The 19,133-nt window shown below is 41.1% G+C and overlaps 1 protein-coding gene across 1 annotated transcript in view; it reads right to left on the bottom strand.

Moving 5' to 3' along the window:
• The window catches only part of Ago1 (argonaute RISC catalytic component 1), a 42,680-nt gene that overhangs the window by 8,166 nt on the left and 15,381 nt on the right, over positions 1-19,133 (bottom strand). Inside the window, exons 9-15 of the mRNA XM_013034053.1 lie at positions 14,742-14,861; positions 14,273-14,395; positions 14,006-14,139; positions 8,359-8,543; positions 5,077-5,236; positions 4,802-4,892; positions 3,368-3,562 (exon numbers count right to left, since the gene is read on the bottom strand). Coding sequence (XP_012889507.1) covers positions 3,368-3,562; positions 4,802-4,892; positions 5,077-5,236; positions 8,359-8,543; positions 14,006-14,139; positions 14,273-14,395; positions 14,742-14,861 — 1,008 coding nt within the window. The remainder of the gene's footprint in view (positions 1-3,367; positions 3,563-4,801; positions 4,893-5,076; positions 5,237-8,358; positions 8,544-14,005; positions 14,140-14,272; positions 14,396-14,741; positions 14,862-19,133) is intronic.

Genomic DNA, 19,133 nt, shown 5'->3' with positions numbered 1-19,133 from the left:
GGCGCTATGGCTTAAGTGGTATAGTGCTAACCTTGAGCTGAAGAGCTGAGGGACAGCATCCAGGCCCAGAGTTCAGGCTCCATGACTGACAATAAATAAATACATAAAGATATAAAACCAAAGTTCAGCTGGGCGCCAGTGGCTCACGCCTGTAATCCTAGCTACTCAGGAGGCTAAGATCTAAGCATTGTGGTTCAAAGCCAGCCTGGGCAAGAAAGTCTGTGAGACTCTTCAATTAACCACCAGAAAACTGGAAATGGCGCTGTGACTCAAGTGGTAGAGTGCTTGCCTTGGGGCTGAGGAGCTCAGGGCCAGTGCCCAGGCCCAGAGTTTTAAGCCCATGACCGACATTAAAACACACACACAAACACACCAAAGTTCACAGAAAAAAAAAATTACTAAAATCATAATGTCTACAGGCTGGGAAGGTAGCTCAGGGGTAGAGTGCTTGCCTTGCATACATGAGGCCCTGGGTTCAATTCCTCAGAACCACATAAGCAAAAAAAGCAGGAAGTAGCGCTGTGGCTCAAGTGGTAGAGCACTAGCCTTGAGCTGAAGAACTGAGGGACAGCATTCAGGCCCAGAGTTCAGGCCCCACAACCAACAACAACAACAAAAAATAATTAACGAAATAAAATAAAATCACAATATCTAATGTTAAGTCAATTTAAAGATCAAGAAGATAATGGGAATCCAGGCACTGGTGTCTCTCACCTATAGAGTGAGTAGCTATCCTAGCTACTGAGAAGTCTGAAGATCAATGTTCAAAGCCAACCTGGGCAGGAAAAGTCTGTGAGACTCTTACCTCCAATTAACCACAAAAAGATGGATATGGAGCTGAGGCTCAAGTGGTAGAGTGCTAGCCTTGAGCAAAAAAATCTCAGAGAGAGCATCCAGGCCAGGAGTTTAAGTACACACACATACAAAAAAGATAAGCTAAGGAAGCTACCATAGGCCAATAATCATAGGCAACAGTTACCTGACACCATGAATATCAAATATAGAAAGACAAAACTGCAGGGCAGGGACAGGGTACTCAGTTAGGGATAGAGCATGTGCTTAGTATTCATAAAGACTTCAATTCTCAGCAGCATTCTCCTGCCAAAAACAAACTTGTATGGTAGGAAATTTGAAAAATTATTTGAAATCAATTAAAAATAGTCTTTAAACCGAGTAGTTTTTCTTTTAATATGCCGGTCCTAGGGCCTGAATTCAGGGCTAGGCACTGTCTTTGGGCCTTTTTCTCCAAGACTGTGTTTTAACACTTGAACCACAGCTCTATTTCTGGCTTTTCTGGTGCTTAATTGGAGATGTCTCACAGACTTTCTTGCCCAGGCTAACTTTGAACCTAGATCTTCAGATCTGACTCCTGAGTAAATACTATGCCTGTATTTTATTAACGGTTATTATAAAGATGGCATACAGAGGGGTTACAGTTACAATAAGTCAGGTAAAGAATTTCTTTCTTTCTTTTTTTTTTTGTCGGTCCTGGGGCTTGAACTCTGGGCCTGAGTGCTGTCCCTCAGCTTTTCAGCTAAAGGCGTTTGCTCTACCACTTGAGCTACAGCGCCGTTTCTGGTTTTCTGGTGGTTTATTGGAGATAACAGTTTCACAGACTTTCCTGCCCAGGCTGGCTTTGAACCGAGATCCTCAGATCTCAGCCTCCTGAGTAGCTAAGATTACAGGCGTGAGCCACTGGTGCCCAGCTAAGAATTTCTTTTTGAACAATGTCACTCCTTCCTTTTTCTAAACCAAGTTTCATATGTTATATTAACCTCAAATTATTAAATCCCTTTAGATATTCTTTTACCTCCTCCATTAATGTTATTAACAATATCTGCCTCATAAATCTACTATGAAAACTAAGATAAGGAATTAAGTAAAGGTATAGAAAACCTGGCAAGGCTTAGTAACAATGTTTTCCTAAACAGTAAAATTTGAACCCAAGGGAATGTGAAGCAACTAGACATTTTTGAAAAGAAGTGATAAAATACATCTATCTGGCATTTTAGCAAATATGGATAACTTAGAAAAAAACAGCATGATTAAGAGCATGAACCTGGGAATAAGACCATGTGTCTGAATCTCAGTTCTATCACTCATTAGCCTGAGTGACAATGAAGAATCATTTAACGGGCTGGGAAAGTGGCTCAGTGGTAGAGTGCTTGTCTTGCATGCATGAAGCCCTGGGTTTGATTCCTCAGCACCACATAAGCAGAAAAGGCCGGAAGTGGCACTGTGGCTCAAGTGGTAGAGCGCTAGCCTTGAGCTGAAGAGCTGAGAGACAGCGCCCAGGCCCAGAGTTCAGACCCCACAATCGATAAAAAAAAATAATAATAATAAAAAAATTAACATTTCCAGGGCTGGGAAGGTAGCCCAGTGGTAGAGCGCTTGCCTTGCATGCATGAGGCCCTGGGTTTGATTCCTCAGCACCACATAAGAAAAAAGCCAGAAGTGGCGCTGTGGCTCAAGTGGTAGAGCGCTAGCCTTGAGCTAAAGAGCTGAGGGACAACGCCCAGGTGCAAAGTTCAGACCCCAAGACTGGACCCCCCCCCAAAAAAAATTAACATTTCCCAGCCTTACTTTTCTCATTGGCCAAATGAGAACAGTCACCTATTTCCCAGAGCAATTAACTATAAACACTAAATAGAACATGAAGGGCTAAGCACAGTTCATAACACATAAAACATGACCAATACATAGTATTTAATGGTAGTTCAGGGGCTGGGAAGGTAGCTCAGCGGTAGAGTGCTTGCCTTGCATGCATGAAGCACTGGGTTTGATTCTCCAGCACTACATAAGAAAAAGCTGGAAGTGGTAGAGCACTAGCATTGAGCTGAAATGCTGAGGGACAGCATCCAGGCCCACAGTTCAGGCCCCATGACCAAAAAAAAAAAAAAAAAAAAAAGAGTAGTTCATACACTAGTCTAAACAGGATATGAAGGCTTAGCAATGAGACCAGACAGGAAGAGCATCACAAAAGGAAGTTGACAGCGTTTATTCTGAAACTGGAGGTCCTGGACCATCAGCATTATCTAGGAACTTGATAGACTTACCAATTCTAGAGCTTACATCCTAGACTTTTTGAAATGGAAATTCAATATTTGTACACAAAGCCCTCTGGGTGAGGTTGAGGTTTATTACCATTTGAGAACTATTGGTATAGCTTTTAACATAAACCAACTAGTAAATAGACTAAAGGCTTTCAGTTACATCTATAGATTAACTGTGATCCTTGACCCCAAGCCTATCTCATTTACCAAAATGTCCTAAGTAGTGATATACCATACCAATAATAAAGAAGGTAGAAGTAACTAGTCTTCTAGCTTCAACATGAACATTTTTTTCTACCTACTGTAGAACCTACCTGGGGGAGCTGGCCTTCAGGGACCCCATCTCGGTAGAATATGATGCGAGTGGGCTTGAAGCGTGTGGACTTGTAGAACTGGATGAGCAGCTCACGCACCATATAGGATAAGTCTTCAATAATTTCCTGCCGAGGTCGCTGTACCCTCACAGTTGCACAGTATCGGCTGGGGTGGGCATCCATACTGCCTACCACCTGACAATCAAGAGAAAGCCTCTCAGTCAGACTGTGGGTTTGGAGAAACACTTCTTAGCAAGAAAATGGTAACTAAAGGAGTGAGGCTTGGGATCCATAGTTTTAATCCTACCATAATGCAAGTTTTACTTAATCTCACAGGAATATCTGCTTTCACTGCCCTTGCAGTACATATACTACCTTGTGCAAGGCCTACCCTATCCCTTCGGGGTATTAAAGATAATATTAAAGATATGATAAAATTAATTAAATTAAATATATAATTAAAGATATAATACTACTAAGTCAAACACTGGCCAGATAAGGTGGCATTAATGCCACAAAGTTGACATTAATCTTGAGGCAGACATTAGAAAAAGCCTATAACTCAGACTTCAGAAAAAGCAAGAATTTGAGGCCAGCCTGGTCTATAGTGATGCTATCTCGAGAGAGAGAGAAAGAGAAAAAGAGAGAGAGAGAGAAAATAAGTGGTTGGAGGCATGGCTTGGGTGAGCACTAGCCAATGAGTGAAAGCACCAGATACTGAGTTTGAGTCCTAATTTCAGACAAAAAACACAACAACAACAACAACAACAAAAGTAAACAATGACCTCACCTATGCCAAGTTTACCCCCTCCCATCACATGCTAAGCTACCCTGAAATTATGACCAGTGATAAGTGTTCTTGTAGTTAGTTGATGCCAATAATGTCCTTTTCGAAAGGGACAGTGCCCATGGCCCAAGGAGGGATGGCTAAGAAAGAAAACTGGAGTAAATATATTGAAGTGTTTTGCTTTCCCTTACACTAAGACAATACTAATATCTAAAAAAAAAAAAATGAGGGTAGAAACAAGAGATAAAGGAAGGCTGGATTCAAGCAATTTGGAAGCTCTATGGGCTAAGGAGCAAAAAAAGAGGAGAAAACTACAGAATGTCTAATCTATTAGATCGATCAAGGGGGAAGAGGAAAGGACAGCCTGACAACTAAGTTGGAATTCTTTAAGGATTTCAGAGAAGATATGTACAATATGTGAAAAGAGAAAAATATAAATGTAGAACAAAAGTGATGGAAGACTTGGCCAAGTTTCTGGCCACAGATTATACTCTCACTACTCTTTTCTCCTCAAACCAATACCACACAGCATTAGCTTTACAGGTAATACAAACACTGAGCTGCAAATACATTTTATGAAGCCAGAGTTAAGGCATGAAAGTCATGTGCAGTCTTGAGGGTTAGGCTACAAAGAAAGAATTACTCACTGCTGTGATAGAAGGTTTTTTCCCATCCCCTGCTGGGGGGTGTGTAACATCCGCTCCCAGGAATATCACTGGCTGTTGAAAGACAGCAGAGCTGAGCAAGAAAGAGAAAATACAATGGTGAGGAACTAGATCTTCACTGCTTGGCACTATCTGATACCCACTTTGGTCTTCTCCCTCTTATATGTCTGATTTAATCTGTTTGGTCAGAGTCCTGACTCTTCATCAATCCCCAGCAGGATACCATGACAAGAGTAAATGAACAACAGAGTTCATACCGCTGATGTGGGACTAGGATGTTGTTAATGCCACCAAGTTTCACATTAATCTTGAGGCAGAGATTGGACAAAGTCTGAGGTGAGGTCTTGACCACGTTCTTCACCTGCACACACTGTGTTGCCATTCCCAAGAGTGTATCTCCAACACGTTTCACCTCAGCTAATGACAGGGAGAGAAATGATGAGTGCAGTCAACAAATTTACTAAATGCTTTGTAAATGCCAGGCAGTCTGTGAAGTACCAGGGGAAACAATGGCAACTAGAAACACATAAGATTTCTACTTTTAAAGTGCTTACCATCTAGTGACTAATTTTAAAAATTGTGAAATTACAACACTGATAAATGCTACAACAAAAAACTACATGGAGCTTTGAGAACATGTAATAGGAGATAATAACCTAGTCAGGAGGATATTTTTGAGCAAGTAATGACTGAACTAAAATGTGGAGAAGGGTTTGAGAGAGCATTCCAGGCCGTGGAACAACATGCAAAAATAAAAATGTATTCTTGACCAAATATGATGGCGCATGCCTATAATCGCAGTACCTGGGGAGGCTGAGGCAGGAGGTTCAAGAGTTCAAGGCCCACCTGGACCACATAGTGAGTTTGAGGACAGCCCGAGCTACATATTGGCTCAAATTAAATAAATAAATAAATAAATGTTATCTGCTAAATATATTTGAGAAATTGGAAGGCCATGTCAACTAAAAAAAGGAGAGCAAGGGAAGAACAAAATTTGTTCACTAAACTCATCTGCAGAAGAGATTTGGGAAGAGTTATTGGGTTAAGGATATAATTCAGTGGTAGGTACTTGTGTTTAGAACTCAATCCTCAACACCAAAAGAAAAAGTTGAGTTGTTGCGATAGAAACAAGTAGACTCAAGAGATATGTAAAGAACTGAGTTAGAGACTAGATGCAAAAAGGAAATATCTTTCATGAATAACTTTTAATTTCTAGATTTTCTAGTGTGTATGTGACATTTTGAGTTTGAAGTGCTTTTTTGATATCCTAATAACAACATCATTTAGGTAAATGGCTAGGGAGGAAGGAAGGAAGGAGAGCAGGCAGGCAGGCAAGAAGAGAAGGAGATAGGGAGGGAAGGAGAACGGGAGGGAGGGAGGGAGGGAGAGAGGGAGGAAAGAGGCAAGTCACAGAGCAGAGAGGGTACATGTAATAACAATACATATTCAGCACAGGTATTATAAAGAATACCTATACATCAGGGCTGGGAACACAGCTAAAGTGGTACAGCACTTGCCTAACAAACATGAGGCTCTGAGTTCAAACCCCAGTTCTGAAGGAGAAAGAAAAAAAAAGCTAAAATGTGTTATATTTATATGATGGAAAATATATAATAAACGGTAACTATATACAACATGGACGAATCTCAGAAACTTAACTGAAAGAAGCCAGATGCAACAAAAGTACATACAATACAATTCACCTTAAATCAAAAATAGCTGCCATGGTGTAGGTGTGGGATAGTGATGGTTAACAGTCTGCTAAGTACTTGTTAGTTATGCTGTTGTGACACTATGTAAAAAAAATCACTGAACTGAACATTTAAGATGTTTATTTGTTTTATTATTTAATAAAAAGCTTATTTTTTTAAAAAAGTCAATAATGATAGGGCACAATGAATCATGTATGTAATTCCAGGTACTTAAGAGACCAAAATAGGGAGCACTAATGTTCAAGGCCAGCCCAGGCAAAAAAAAAAAAACTCACAGTATAATTTGTCTAAGTCAGTTACAACCAGTACTGAAATTCAGAACAGTGTTTTTTCCATTTCTAGTATATGTGGCAAATGAACACTGTAAGATAAAGCTGGAAAGATTAAGGTAAGATTAGGGCCCTGAAAACTCCTGATGGAATAGTGAATGGGTATCAGTGAAGGATTTTTGTGATTGTTATTATTTATTTAGGTATAATTGTTACAAAAGTCTTATCTGGCATTCTTATGCAAGACTTGAAAAGAGCTGGGCACTGGTGGCTCATGCCTGTAATCCTAGCTACTCCGGAGGCTGAGATCTGTGGATTGCAGTTCAAAGCCAGCCCAGGCAGGAAAGTCCATGAGAATCTTATCTCAAATTAACCACCAGAAAACTGGAAGTGGCACTATGGCTCAAGTGGTAGAGCGATCACCTTGAGCTGAAGAGCTCAATGACAGCACCCAGGCCAGAGTTCAAGCCCCACAACCAAAAAAAGAAAAAAAGAAAGAAACAAAGACTTGAGAAGAAAAGTTAAAATTATGGAAGAGAGAAAGGCTAAAGGGATTAATGAGAATTAAGATTCAAGAGCTGGATCATGACTTTACTACTATAACTTATAACAACAGATAATGGCTGAAATCAGTGAAATGAATGAGAAACAATAGGATGAAAAAGTAAGAGAGAAAGCAGAGGACAGAAAACTGAAGAATACTTGGCAGTCATAGTAAAGACAAAAAAATAAAGTGGAATAGGGAGAAAATGCAGAAATCACAGGAATAGGAGAAGTGATAAAGGTAGTAGTGACCTTTGTAGAGGAGGCTGAGGAAAAAGGTAGTCAAGATGGAGGAAAGAAGCTAATGAGTAAGTAGCTGGTGAGGATAGGAGCATAGAGAATATAGAGAACTCATTAACAAAATCCAAAGAAAAACAATAGGAAGTTAAAGGAAATAGCAAATTTGTAGAACCGTGCTATACTGTTTGAAGACTGAAAGGCATGAAGTCTCAAAGGGACTAGATAGGAACACAAGCACAGAGGAGCTGAACTAAGGTAAAAGGAACAGTAATGTCTTTAAAAGAGGAGAAATAGAAAAAATGGAATGCTGAGCCAGATGCCTATTCAGTTAAACACACACACACACATACATACACAAACATACACACAAAACCCAAAAACAAATAAAAAACAGAAAAAGAGGAGAGAAATATCTCAAAATGTCCAGGTCATTACAACAAAAAAACAGCAGAAACACTACACATTCTGTTTGGGCTATCCTAATAACACACTCGTGAGGATAGGTATCTGGTCATCTTAGCCTAGAAGAAAGCCCAGTACATAAAGTATACCAGTGAATGTTAGTAGAAAGATGTGTGAGGAGGTAAGTCAAACCATGGACTGACTCAATGATTCATAAAGTATGGTACTTCTTGGATAAAAGGAATACTGATACTGAGAGACATATCTGGCCAAAGCCACAATTCTCTAGACTCCTCCATGTAAAAAGTCCCCAGGAAGGTACTAGCCTTAGAAGAGTGCTACTATCATTATTACTGTTCCAAGAGAACTGTACCATACACTGGCGTCTTCCCAGGCAAGATGACGATAATGAGCTGCAGCCCTGAGTAGGTGTTCTTGAGATGCCGGAACATGGGCTCCACACTGTCTGCCCCCTGTGCATATTTGCAGAAACAAGGCTGACCCTGGATGGGCATCCCTGCATCCTTGGAAATCTTCCGAAGCTGGTCTGTGAAGTTCCTGTAGCACAAGCATGGTCATGACAGGAAGCAGTAAGTCTCACTTGAGACACAAGTGAAATATAATTACAAATGAAATATAGTTAGAGCTAGTGTTAAAAAATACATTTATAAAGGGTTGGGAAGGTGGCTCAGTGATAGAGTGCTTGCCTTGCATGCATGAGGCCCTGGGTTCGATTCCTCAGCACCACATAAGCAGAAAAAGTCAGAAATGGCGCTGTGGCTCAAGAGGTAGAGTGCTAGCTTTGAGTGGAAGAGCTGAGGGACAGTGCCTAGGCCCAGAGTTCAAGCCCCACAACTGACAAAAAAAAAAGCATATAATAATAAAAAAAATACATTTATAAGCCAGGTGTTGGTAGTTCACACCTGTAATCCTAGCTACTCAGGAGGCTGAGCTAGGAGGATCATGGTTCAAAGCCAGCCCAGGCAGGAAAGTCCATGAGACTCTGATCTCAAATTAACCACCAGAAAACTGTAAGTGGAGATATGGCTCAAGTGGTAGAGTGCTTGCTTTGAACTGAAGAGCTCAGGGTCAGTGCCTAAGCCCAGAATTCAAGCATCACAACCAACAACAACAACAAAAAAGCATAATCAACTAGTACAACATATAACTTGCTAAGTGTTTAACTAGAGAGAACACTAAGGAAGTTGGGGGCTCAGAGGAGGGACCTATGGGAGTTCCCATGGCTCCTACTTATCCTGCTTGATTGGGATCTATACAGACCTGGAATCCATTAAATACCCAAACAAATAAGCAGTGTCTAAGTGCAAGGCCTTTGTGCTCAAAATAAAGGTCGTTTCAAAGTGTTAGGAGCACAGGAGATACCCCAACTGGTGCTTTGAAGCCTAAGAGCCAATTCATAAATGAGTTTTGTTCCTCTGGCTTTTACCCTGGGAAAGGAAAAGAAATTTGGTACAGGGTATATAGGTAGGAGAGTAAATATAAACTATATAATACACTGATGGATTACAATGGATAGCAAATAAGTAAATATGTAAAAATCTTGTATTTATTCAAAAGTGTTGATTGACAGAACACTTGCCTAACATGCACAAGACCCTGGGTTTGGTCCCTAGTACTGAAAACAAAAACAAAACTAAATAATTAAAAACAGTAATATACAAATAGAAAATGGAAGCTGGGTGCTAGTGGCTGAGATCTGAGGATTGCCAGCCTGGGCAAGAAAGTCTGTGAGACTCTTATTTCCAATAAACCACCAGAAAACTGGAAGTGATGCTATGGCTCAAGTGGTAGAGTGCTAGCCTTGACTGAAGAGCTAAGGGACAGTGCCCAGGCCCAGTGTTCAAGCCCCATGGCCAACAAAAAAAAAGAAAATTGAAAACAGAAGTGAATGTTTAGACATGTTTTTAGACAATACTTAAATACCAATAATTTTACTAAGAAAAGTATTTGTAATTTCATCTAAAATTTTAAATCAGCTGGGCACAGGTGGCTCATGTCTATAATTTTCAGAAGCTGAGATCTGAGGATTGAGGTTCAAAGCCAGTCCCAGCAGAGAAGTCCATGAGATGCTTAGCTCCAATTAACCACCAGAAAACCATAAGAGGTACTGTGGCTGAAAGTGGTAGAGGCTAGCCTTGAGCGCAAAAACTCAGGGACAGTGTCCTGGTCTAGAGCTCAACCCCCATGAATGACAAAACAAATAAAATAAAAATTTAAATCCTTGGGCTGGGAAGGTGGCTCCGTGGTAGAGTGCTTGCCTTTCATGCAAGCCTGGCCCTAGCTTCGATTCCTCAGCACCACATAAGCAGAAAAAGCTGGAAGTGGCGCTGTAGCTCAAGTGGTAGAGCGCTAGCCTTGAACTGGAGGGACAGCGCCCAGGCCCAGAATTCAGGCCCCACGACCGACAATAAAAAAATAAATTTAAATCCTTTATATATGTATAGTCTTTAAAATATATAAATTGGATAGGAAGGCTATAATAATGCTTCACAAATGACTGCATCAAAAGGGAGGAATAAGCCAGGTTCTGGTGGCTCATGTCAATTTAATCCTAGCATTTGAAAGACAGAGAGCTGAAGGATCAGTTTGAAACCAGTCAGGGCAGGAAAGTCTGTGAGACTTCCAAATAACCACCAAAAAAGCCAGAAGTAGAGCTGTGGCTTGAGTATTAAAATGCTAGCCTTGAGCAAAAAAGCTCAGGGACAGCACCTAGACACTGAGTTAAGCCCCAGGACAGGTACAGGAAGATAAATAAATAAAAATAAAGGAGGAATGAGACTAGGATGGAGGTTACAAATGAATATCAAATTTATTTATAATGTGTATTTTTGAAAAAAAAAGTTTGACAAAATGAGTGTTTTTAATATTGTTCTCTGCATTTATCATTCTCTAAAAATAAACATTAAAATAAAAAGCTACAACCTGATCATTCTTTCACATGAATAAGAGTTATTTCTTCCATTTCTTTGTGTTGTACACAACTGTAGTGTAGCTACCAAAAATGCTGATGCATTTAGCAGACTGTGTTAACAGATTCCATTAATAGTGGGTTATTCCCTATGTCCTCTTGACTCCCAACTATACTCAGAATACTGTATCCAGTATTGGTAACCAAAAAGTGTTGAGAGGTCTAGAGTAGGAAATCTCTTGCAATTGTCTTCTAAAAGCTATAGAGTCTCTTTAGTAAGAAAAATAAAAACTTTTGTTTTCTTGAGAGTTGAAAAAACTTTCTCATCCATATGTAAATACCAAATTTCTACAACTCCACAGCAACCACGATGCCTTCTCTTTCCTTCCAGTGCCATGAGTGCCTTTTCTCTCTGTTTGGATACCCTCTTCCTACAGACATAAAGAGACTTTGCTCTGTGTATGTACTAGTTTTTTTTGTTTTTTTAATTCTATTTTCAGCCTCTGCTTACTACACACATTCTTCCTGGAAAATCTTCTCATTTACTGTCATGGTTAAATACTCAGAAATCTTTATTTGTAGCCCTAAATCACACATCAAACTGGGTATCATCACTGACCTACTGTTCAAGTCTCATTTTTATCTCCTGTATCTAAGAGTCACTGGGAGAAGAGGATGACCAAAATATTAACCCCGTGCAAGTCTGATAAACAGTTTCCAAAAGAATTAGAAGTGGGGGAGGACACAAGTGTAAGAGAAGCACACCAGAAGGCTGGGGCATGGTTCAAATAGTAGAGGATCTGTTTAGCAAGTGCAGAGCCCTGAGTTCAAATCCTAATACAGCAATAAAGAAAAAAAGAGAGAAACACAGACATAGATCAGGGTTACCAAAGAGATAGCTATAGCAAAAAGGCAGAGTCATCCAATATTGCTAAGGGCTTACCCTCAATACCAGATCAAGTTAAGGAATAAGTACCCTCATTTAAGCTAAAACCTAAAGAACACAGGAGCTGGGCACTGGTGGCTCATGCTTGTAATCCAAGCTACTCAGGAAGCTGAGACCTGAGGATCACAATTCAAAGCCATCCTAGGAAGGAAAAAGTCTAGTGAGACTCTTATCTCTAATTAACCACCAAAAATCCAGAAAGAGCTGTGGCTCAAGCAGTAGAGTATTAGTCTGGAGCAATCAAAGCTTAGGGACAGTGCATGCCCAGGCCCTGAGTTCAAGCTTCAGTACTGGCACCAAAAACAAAGAAATGAACAGGAAAAGGGGAGAGAAGGAGAGAACGAGAAGAAGAGAGGAAGAGAGAGAGAGAAATAAAGAAAGAAATGAAGAAAGAAAGAATGAAGAAAGAGAGAGAAATAGAGAAAGAGAGAGAGAAAGGAAGGAATGGAAGGAGGGAAAGGAAAGGGAAAAGGAAAAGGAAAAAGAAAGGAGAAGGAGGGGATGGAGCCAGAGAGGGAGAGAGAAAGGGAGAGAAGGAAAGAGGGAAGGAGGGAGGGAGGGAGGAAGGAAGGAAGAAAGAAGGGAAGGAAAGAAGGGAAGGAGAGAGGGAGAGAGAAAGGAAGGAAGAAAGAAAGAAAAAAGAGAGAGGAAGGAGCAAAGAAACAGGAAAAGGTAGAAAAAGAAGAGGAAAGAGGAGGAAGAAGAGGGAAAAAATCTTTTGAAAATAAACTACAATTTGTGATGGTGGTGGCTATATATTTGGATATGGTAGGTCGGTAGGGAGAGGAGAGGCCGGGCCCACTGTCACTGAATCCTTCAAGAGCTGCTAGAACTGATTACCCAGACATCAAGGCTATCTGAAGCCACAAGGGCCATATGTCTCCATTATTTTCATCACACCAAAATGGTCAGCTCCATTGACACTTACGCATTCCCAGAATACAGTGATTCCACTCTACAGCTAGAGACACAACACCATACACTCTAATAAGTGTGTTTTGTGAATTTTTTTAACATATTGCAATAAAAAAGGGAAATGTCTGTGCATTTTTTTCACTTATTTTTCACTCACTAGAGCCATTATTCCTCCAGCCAGTTTTGTTAAACCATCTGATATAAAGTAAGAATTTTCTTTTTATTTTTTTGAGAAGGGCCTCACTACATTGCCCACAGTGGTCTTAGACTTGTGGCTGGGACTGTGGGTACATGCCACCATGACAGAGCCTGTCATAACCTGTATTTTGCAGTAAATGGATGAACCCTAGGTTCTCAGAGAAGTTAGGCAAGTGTTCTGCCACTGAGCTTTAAGCCATCTGGTAATATCATTTTCCTCTTTTCTGCTATCTACTACCAGCCCCTTAGACATGATGATGCTCTTCCAACTATGGTCTCCCAATTCAGGCCACTTGGACCTGAGTGAACAAATTCTATTCATAAAGCACAGCTTAGAGGACCAGCTAAAACAGTTACTTTTTGTTGTTGTTCCCAATTAGAAACACAAATTTTGAAGCTGAGATCTGATTTGGTATCGATTCTAATATGTTCTTGATGTGCAAACTTTGGACAAGTTATTTAACCTTTTTAACCCTGAGTCTCCCAAAAGTGGGAATATCATTACCTACTCTATGAACACAAAACAAGAGAAACAGCCAAGCACTAGTGGTTCATGTCTATAATCCTAGCTACTCAGGAGGCTGAGATCTGAGGGTTGTAGTTAAAAGCCAACCCAGGCAGGAAAGTTCATGAGACTGTTAGCTCCAATTAACCACCAAAACGCCAGAAAGTAAAGTTGCGTTCAAGTTACGGTAGAGTGTTAGCTTTGAGCAAAAAAAACTCAGGGACATCACCCAAATCCTGAGTTCAAACTCCCTGAGCGAAACAAAAAGAGAGAAAGAGAGAGAAAGAAACAAGTGAGGTACATAAGTACAATGTTGGTATAAACATTATAATAATCACTACTACTACTAAAGTCTCCTTACGGCTTTTATTAGAGATAGAAAGGGAACAGTGTGAACCAGAATGGACAAAGCAGACTGAGTCAAGACAAAAGAGCAGACTATAAATCAATCTTGACCTCTGGGTGGGCAAGAACAGTGGCTCTGAGGTCTTTCCCACACTTCCAAGCCCACACCCAGCCCTCCTTACTTGAGCACCTCTTCTCGACATTGTTTTTGGGGTGCGAAGCAGGCGATGGCCCAGACTTTGATCTCAATACCATTGTAGAACTGTTTCCCACGCATGTCCCAGACACCTTGGTTGGGTGTGGCAATGGCCCGGTTCTGGGGATAGGCAGAGGGGGCGCCCAGGTGAGCCTCAATAGAGCCAAGTGGGTAGGGAGCAAAAGCCCCTGGCTATACAATCCAACCACCCCCATAGGCCCCAGAGATGTTGTCTGGCCCTGACCCTGCTCACCCGGCCGCCGTACTGCAAGATGGGCGCCGGCAGCACTCGCCCTGTCACCTCCGTCATGTCATCCTTCACTTTGATTCCAAATTCTTGGATATAGGGATCCAGATTGTAGCTGGCATTCTTCATCTACAGAGCAAAATAAGGAAATCTCAGGAAAGCAGTAGTCTGGCAATCACCCTCTTGAGGAGTAAGTTCTAAGGAGAAGCTGAAACTACAAAGAAATAGTACTAAAAAGGAATGTGAAGATGAGGACAGGTAGAGAATAAAAAGAAATAGAAGTCGATAATGAAGGAAATTATAAAGGAGGGGAAAGAGAAGCAAAATAACTAAAGGGTCAAGAAGCAAGAACAACCCAATGAAGTTACAGGCAACACATTCAGACCTGGGTTCTCCTTGAGTACAGCATTAAAGTACTCTCAAGGCCCCTACAGGCTGGGTAAATAAACAATCATTTCTCTACAGCTCCACTAACCAGGCGACTGATTTCCTCCTGTCTGTCTGGTGCCGACCTAGCTGTAGCCTTTATCATAGTTGAAGTCTGGTTGTCTGTCAGCTTCTTAATGCAGCGTTGTCCAGCCACTATGTTACAGACCTGAGAAAATGAGAAAGACAGGTAGCTCTGGCTTGAATATAGGATATCAACCTGAAATCTTGACTATAAACCATCGTAAATGGACTACACAATGGCTATATATGCATATATTCTTGAGATTTACTTGATGTGTAAGTCCGAGAATACGTGTATATAACAAAAGGGAGTACTACTTCCTTGTTGCTAAGAATTTGGTATCCAAAACCAGATTTGGGATCAGATAGTATATGTTAATAATAACAATATTATGGAGTTGTCTGGAGATTAAAAATGGAATTAAGGGCTGGGATGGTGGCTCCGTGGTAGAGTGCTTGCCTTGCATGCATGATACCCTGGGTTCGATTCCTCAGTACCACATAAGCAAAAAAGAAAAATAGCCAGAAGTGGAGCTGTGGCCAAGTGGTAGAGCGCTAGCCTTGAGCTGAAGAGCTGAGGGACAGCACCCAGGCCCAGAGTTCAGGCCCCATGACTGGCAAAAAATAAATAAATAAATAAAAATAAAAATGGAATTAAGCCATGGCTCACATCTTGTAATCTTCCTATTCAGGAGGCTGAGATCTAAGGATTAAGGTTCAAAGCCAGTCTGGGCAAGAAAGTCCAAAGAGATTCTTATCTCCAATAAACCACCAAGCCGGGCGCTGGTGGTTCACGCCTGTAATCCTAGCTACTCAGGAGGCTGAGATCTGAGGATCGCGGTTCAAAGCCAGCCCGGGCAGGAGAGACCGTGAGACTCCTATCTCCAATAAACCACCAGAAAGCCGGAAGTGGCCCTGTAGCTCAAGCGGTAGAGCGCTTGCCTTGAGCTGAAGAGCTGAGGGACAGCGCCCAGGCCCAGAGTTCAAGCCCCATGACCGACAAAAAAAAAACAATTAACCACCAAAAAGCTAAAAATGGAACTGTGGCTTGAACTCTGGGCCTGGGCATTGTCCCTCAGCTCTTCAGCTCAAGGTTAGCACCCTACCACTTGAGCCACAGCACCACTTCCATTTTTGTTTTTGTTTTTTGCTTATGTGGAGCTGAGGAATCAAACCTACGGCCTCATGTATGCAAGGCAAGCACTCTATCACTGAGCCACCCTCCCAGCCGAAGCTTTGCATTTCTAAGTGAAGTTACCTTGAGCAGATCTCTTCACTACTCTGAGATTTAGTTTTTTTTGTTTTTTTTTTTTGTTTTTTGGGTCCCGTCCTGGGGCCTGAACTCTGGGCCTGAGCACTGTCCCTCAGCTCTTCAGCTCAAAGCTAGCGCTCTACCACTTGAGCCACAGCGACACTCCCGGCTTTTTCTTTTTTGCTTATGTGGTGCTGAGGAATCGAACCCAGGGCCTCAGGCATGCAAGGCAAGCCCTCTACCACTGAGCCAACTTCCCAGCCCAGTTTGTTTGTTTGTTTTTGTAGGTCACGGGGCTTGAACTCTGGGCCTGGGCACTGACCCTTAACTCTTCAGCTCAAGGCAAGCTTTCTACCACTTGAGCCACAGCACCACTTCCAGTATTCCGGTAGTTTATTGGAGATAAGAGTCTCATAGACTTTGCTGCCTGGGCTGGTTTTGAACAACGATCCTCAGATCTCAGCCTCCTGAGTAGCTAGGATTATAGGTGTAAGCCACTGACGCCCAGCTAAGATTTAGCTTCTTTTTATCTCAGACATGAGAAAAAATACGAGCTCATATCTCATATTGTTGTAGAGACTCAGATGCAATGAAATGTTTACATGAGGCCAATGTTCTCTATGTATTAGCTGTTGTACTTATTCCTAGAGTTTATGATAAACAATGGGAGGGAAAACCAGGCCAAAGTCACTTGCTTTTAAATTCCATAGTCTAAAGAATATACAAAATAACAAATTCATAAGGAACATCCAAAATTATTAAAATTTACTGTTTTAAAGGTGATTTAAAGTTATAGCACTATCAATAGATGGTTTCAGCTATAAAATTTAACACTACCAAGACTAAAACAGGGATGTGATAAAATGGTAACTGGTAACAAGACATGGTAGTGAAAATGCTGTGTGATTCCTCAAAAAAATTAAACACAGTATTACCATATGAATGTGAAAGTTAATTTAAATATAGTTACATATGAAAATATATACAGGACAATATACATATATATACAATCAAATTTATATATATACAATCAAATTGAGTGAAGTATGGTATACACAGAGGTGGAGCAATTAACCCACAGCTTAACAAAATGAATACCTGGAAACTGAAATAGGTCTTTTCTGAAGAGCATAAGGAGGAGGGTGAACAAATGTAGGATACATACATGAGAATGGAACAAGGCAACGTGAGGGGGCAGGAAAGAGGAGAAGCAAAGAATGACGAAGAGGTGACAATGATCAAGATACACTGTACACATAAATAGACATGTTGAATTGAAACCCCTTTCTACAACTATATAAAGATAATAAAAATATTTTTTAAAAAGAAATTACTGGGGGGGAGGTGGGGGGGAGGCTGGGAAGGGATGGGAAGGGTAAACAAGGAGGAGGCTACAATGCTTGATAATAAACGTACTCATTATCTTGCCCATGTAATTGTAACCCCTCTGTACAGTACTTTCACAATAAAAAAAAAAAATTACTGGGCTAGGAATGTGGCTTAGTGGTACAGGGCTTGCCTAACATGCATGAAGCCCTGAGTTTGATTCCTTGTACCACATACACAGAAAAAGCCGAAGTGGCACTATGGGTCAAGTGGTAGAGTGCTAGTCTTGAGCAAAAAGAAGCTCAGGGACAGTGCATAGGCCCTGAGTTCAAGCCCCAGGACTGGCAAAAAAAAAATCCTTAGATTTAAGCTTGGAGCGGTGGCTAACACCTGTAATCCTAGCTACTCAGGAGGCTGAGATCTGAGGATCATGGCTCAAAGCTAGCCAAGGCAGGAAAGTCCAAGAGACTCTTATCTCTAATAAACCACTCAGAAAACCAGAAGTGGCTCAGTGGCTCAAGTGGTAGAGCACTAGCCTTGAGCTGAAGAGCTGAGGGAGAGCACCCAGGCTCACAGTTCAAGCCCCAGGACCCACCAAAAAATGAAAAGAAAGAAAGAAAGAAATTACCATATAAACTAGTAATCTACTTCTAGGTATGGAATCAGAAGAAAAAAAACCAGGGGCTTGAACAGGTATATATACACCTGCTATAGACACGCCTTTGTTCATGGCAGAATTACAGTAGCTACAGTTTATCAGTGGATAAAAATTTAAAGTAAATGTAGTATACACATTCAAAGAAATACTATTTTTGTTTGTTTTTGGCCAGTCCTGGGGCTTGAACTCAGGGCCTGGGCACTGTCCCTGAGCTTCTTTTGCTCAATCCTAGCACTCTACCACTTGATCCACAGCACCACTTTGGCTTTTTCTGTGTTTGTGGTACTGCGGAATCAAACCCAGGGCCTCATGCATGCAAGACAAGCACTCTACCACTAAGCCACATTCCCAGCCCCCAGAGAAATATTATTTAGCCCTTAAAAATGCAGGAAATGCAAGTGGCTTACACTTGGGAGGCTGAAGCCAGCCCAGGTAGGAAAGTCCATGAGACTCTCATCGCTAAAAAACTACTCAGAAAAAGCTGGAAGTGGTACAATAGCTCAAGTGGTAGAACACTAGCCTTGAGTACAACCTGGCTCAGGGACAGCACCCAGGCCCTGAGTTTAAGCCCTAGAACTGGCAAAAAAAAAAAAAAATGCAGGAAGTGGGGCGTCAGTGGCTCAAGCCTGTAATCCTAGCTAGTCAGGAGGCTGAGATCTGAGGATCAAGGTTTGAAGCCAGCCCAGGAAGAAAAGTCTGTGAGACTCTTATCTCCAATAAATCACCAGAAAAACGGAAGTGGTTCTGTGGCTCAAGTGGTAGAGTGTTGAGCCTTGAGCTGAAGAGTGCCAGGACAGCACCCAATCCCAGAGTTCAAGCCCGATGACTGACAAAAAAAAAAATATGCAGGAAATTCTAAGATCCCACAACATGAATGAATCTTGTTGATATGGTAACAGTAATAAGCCAGGCTATGACAGAAAAATATTAACGCTGCCATTTATATACATTACCTAGAATACTCAAATTCATAGAAACATGAAGTAGAATAGTCATTGCTAGGGCTAGAGGGGAGAGATGCAGAGAGTTGCTATTTCCTTGGTATGATTTCAGTTTGGGATGGTGAAAATTTCTGGAGATGAATAATGGTGATATATAACACTGTAAACATACTTAGTGCTACAAAACTCTACACTTAACTGTTAAAATGGTAAATTTCATGTAATGCATATTTTACTGCA

This window comes from Dipodomys ordii, unplaced genomic scaffold (genome assembly GCF_000151885.1).
Source record: "Dipodomys ordii isolate 6190 unplaced genomic scaffold, Dord_2.0 Scaffold181, whole genome shotgun sequence".
Classification (NCBI taxonomy): Eukaryota; Metazoa; Chordata; class Mammalia; order Rodentia; family Heteromyidae; genus Dipodomys; species Dipodomys ordii.
This window is presented reverse-complemented; position numbering and strand designations above follow the sequence as displayed.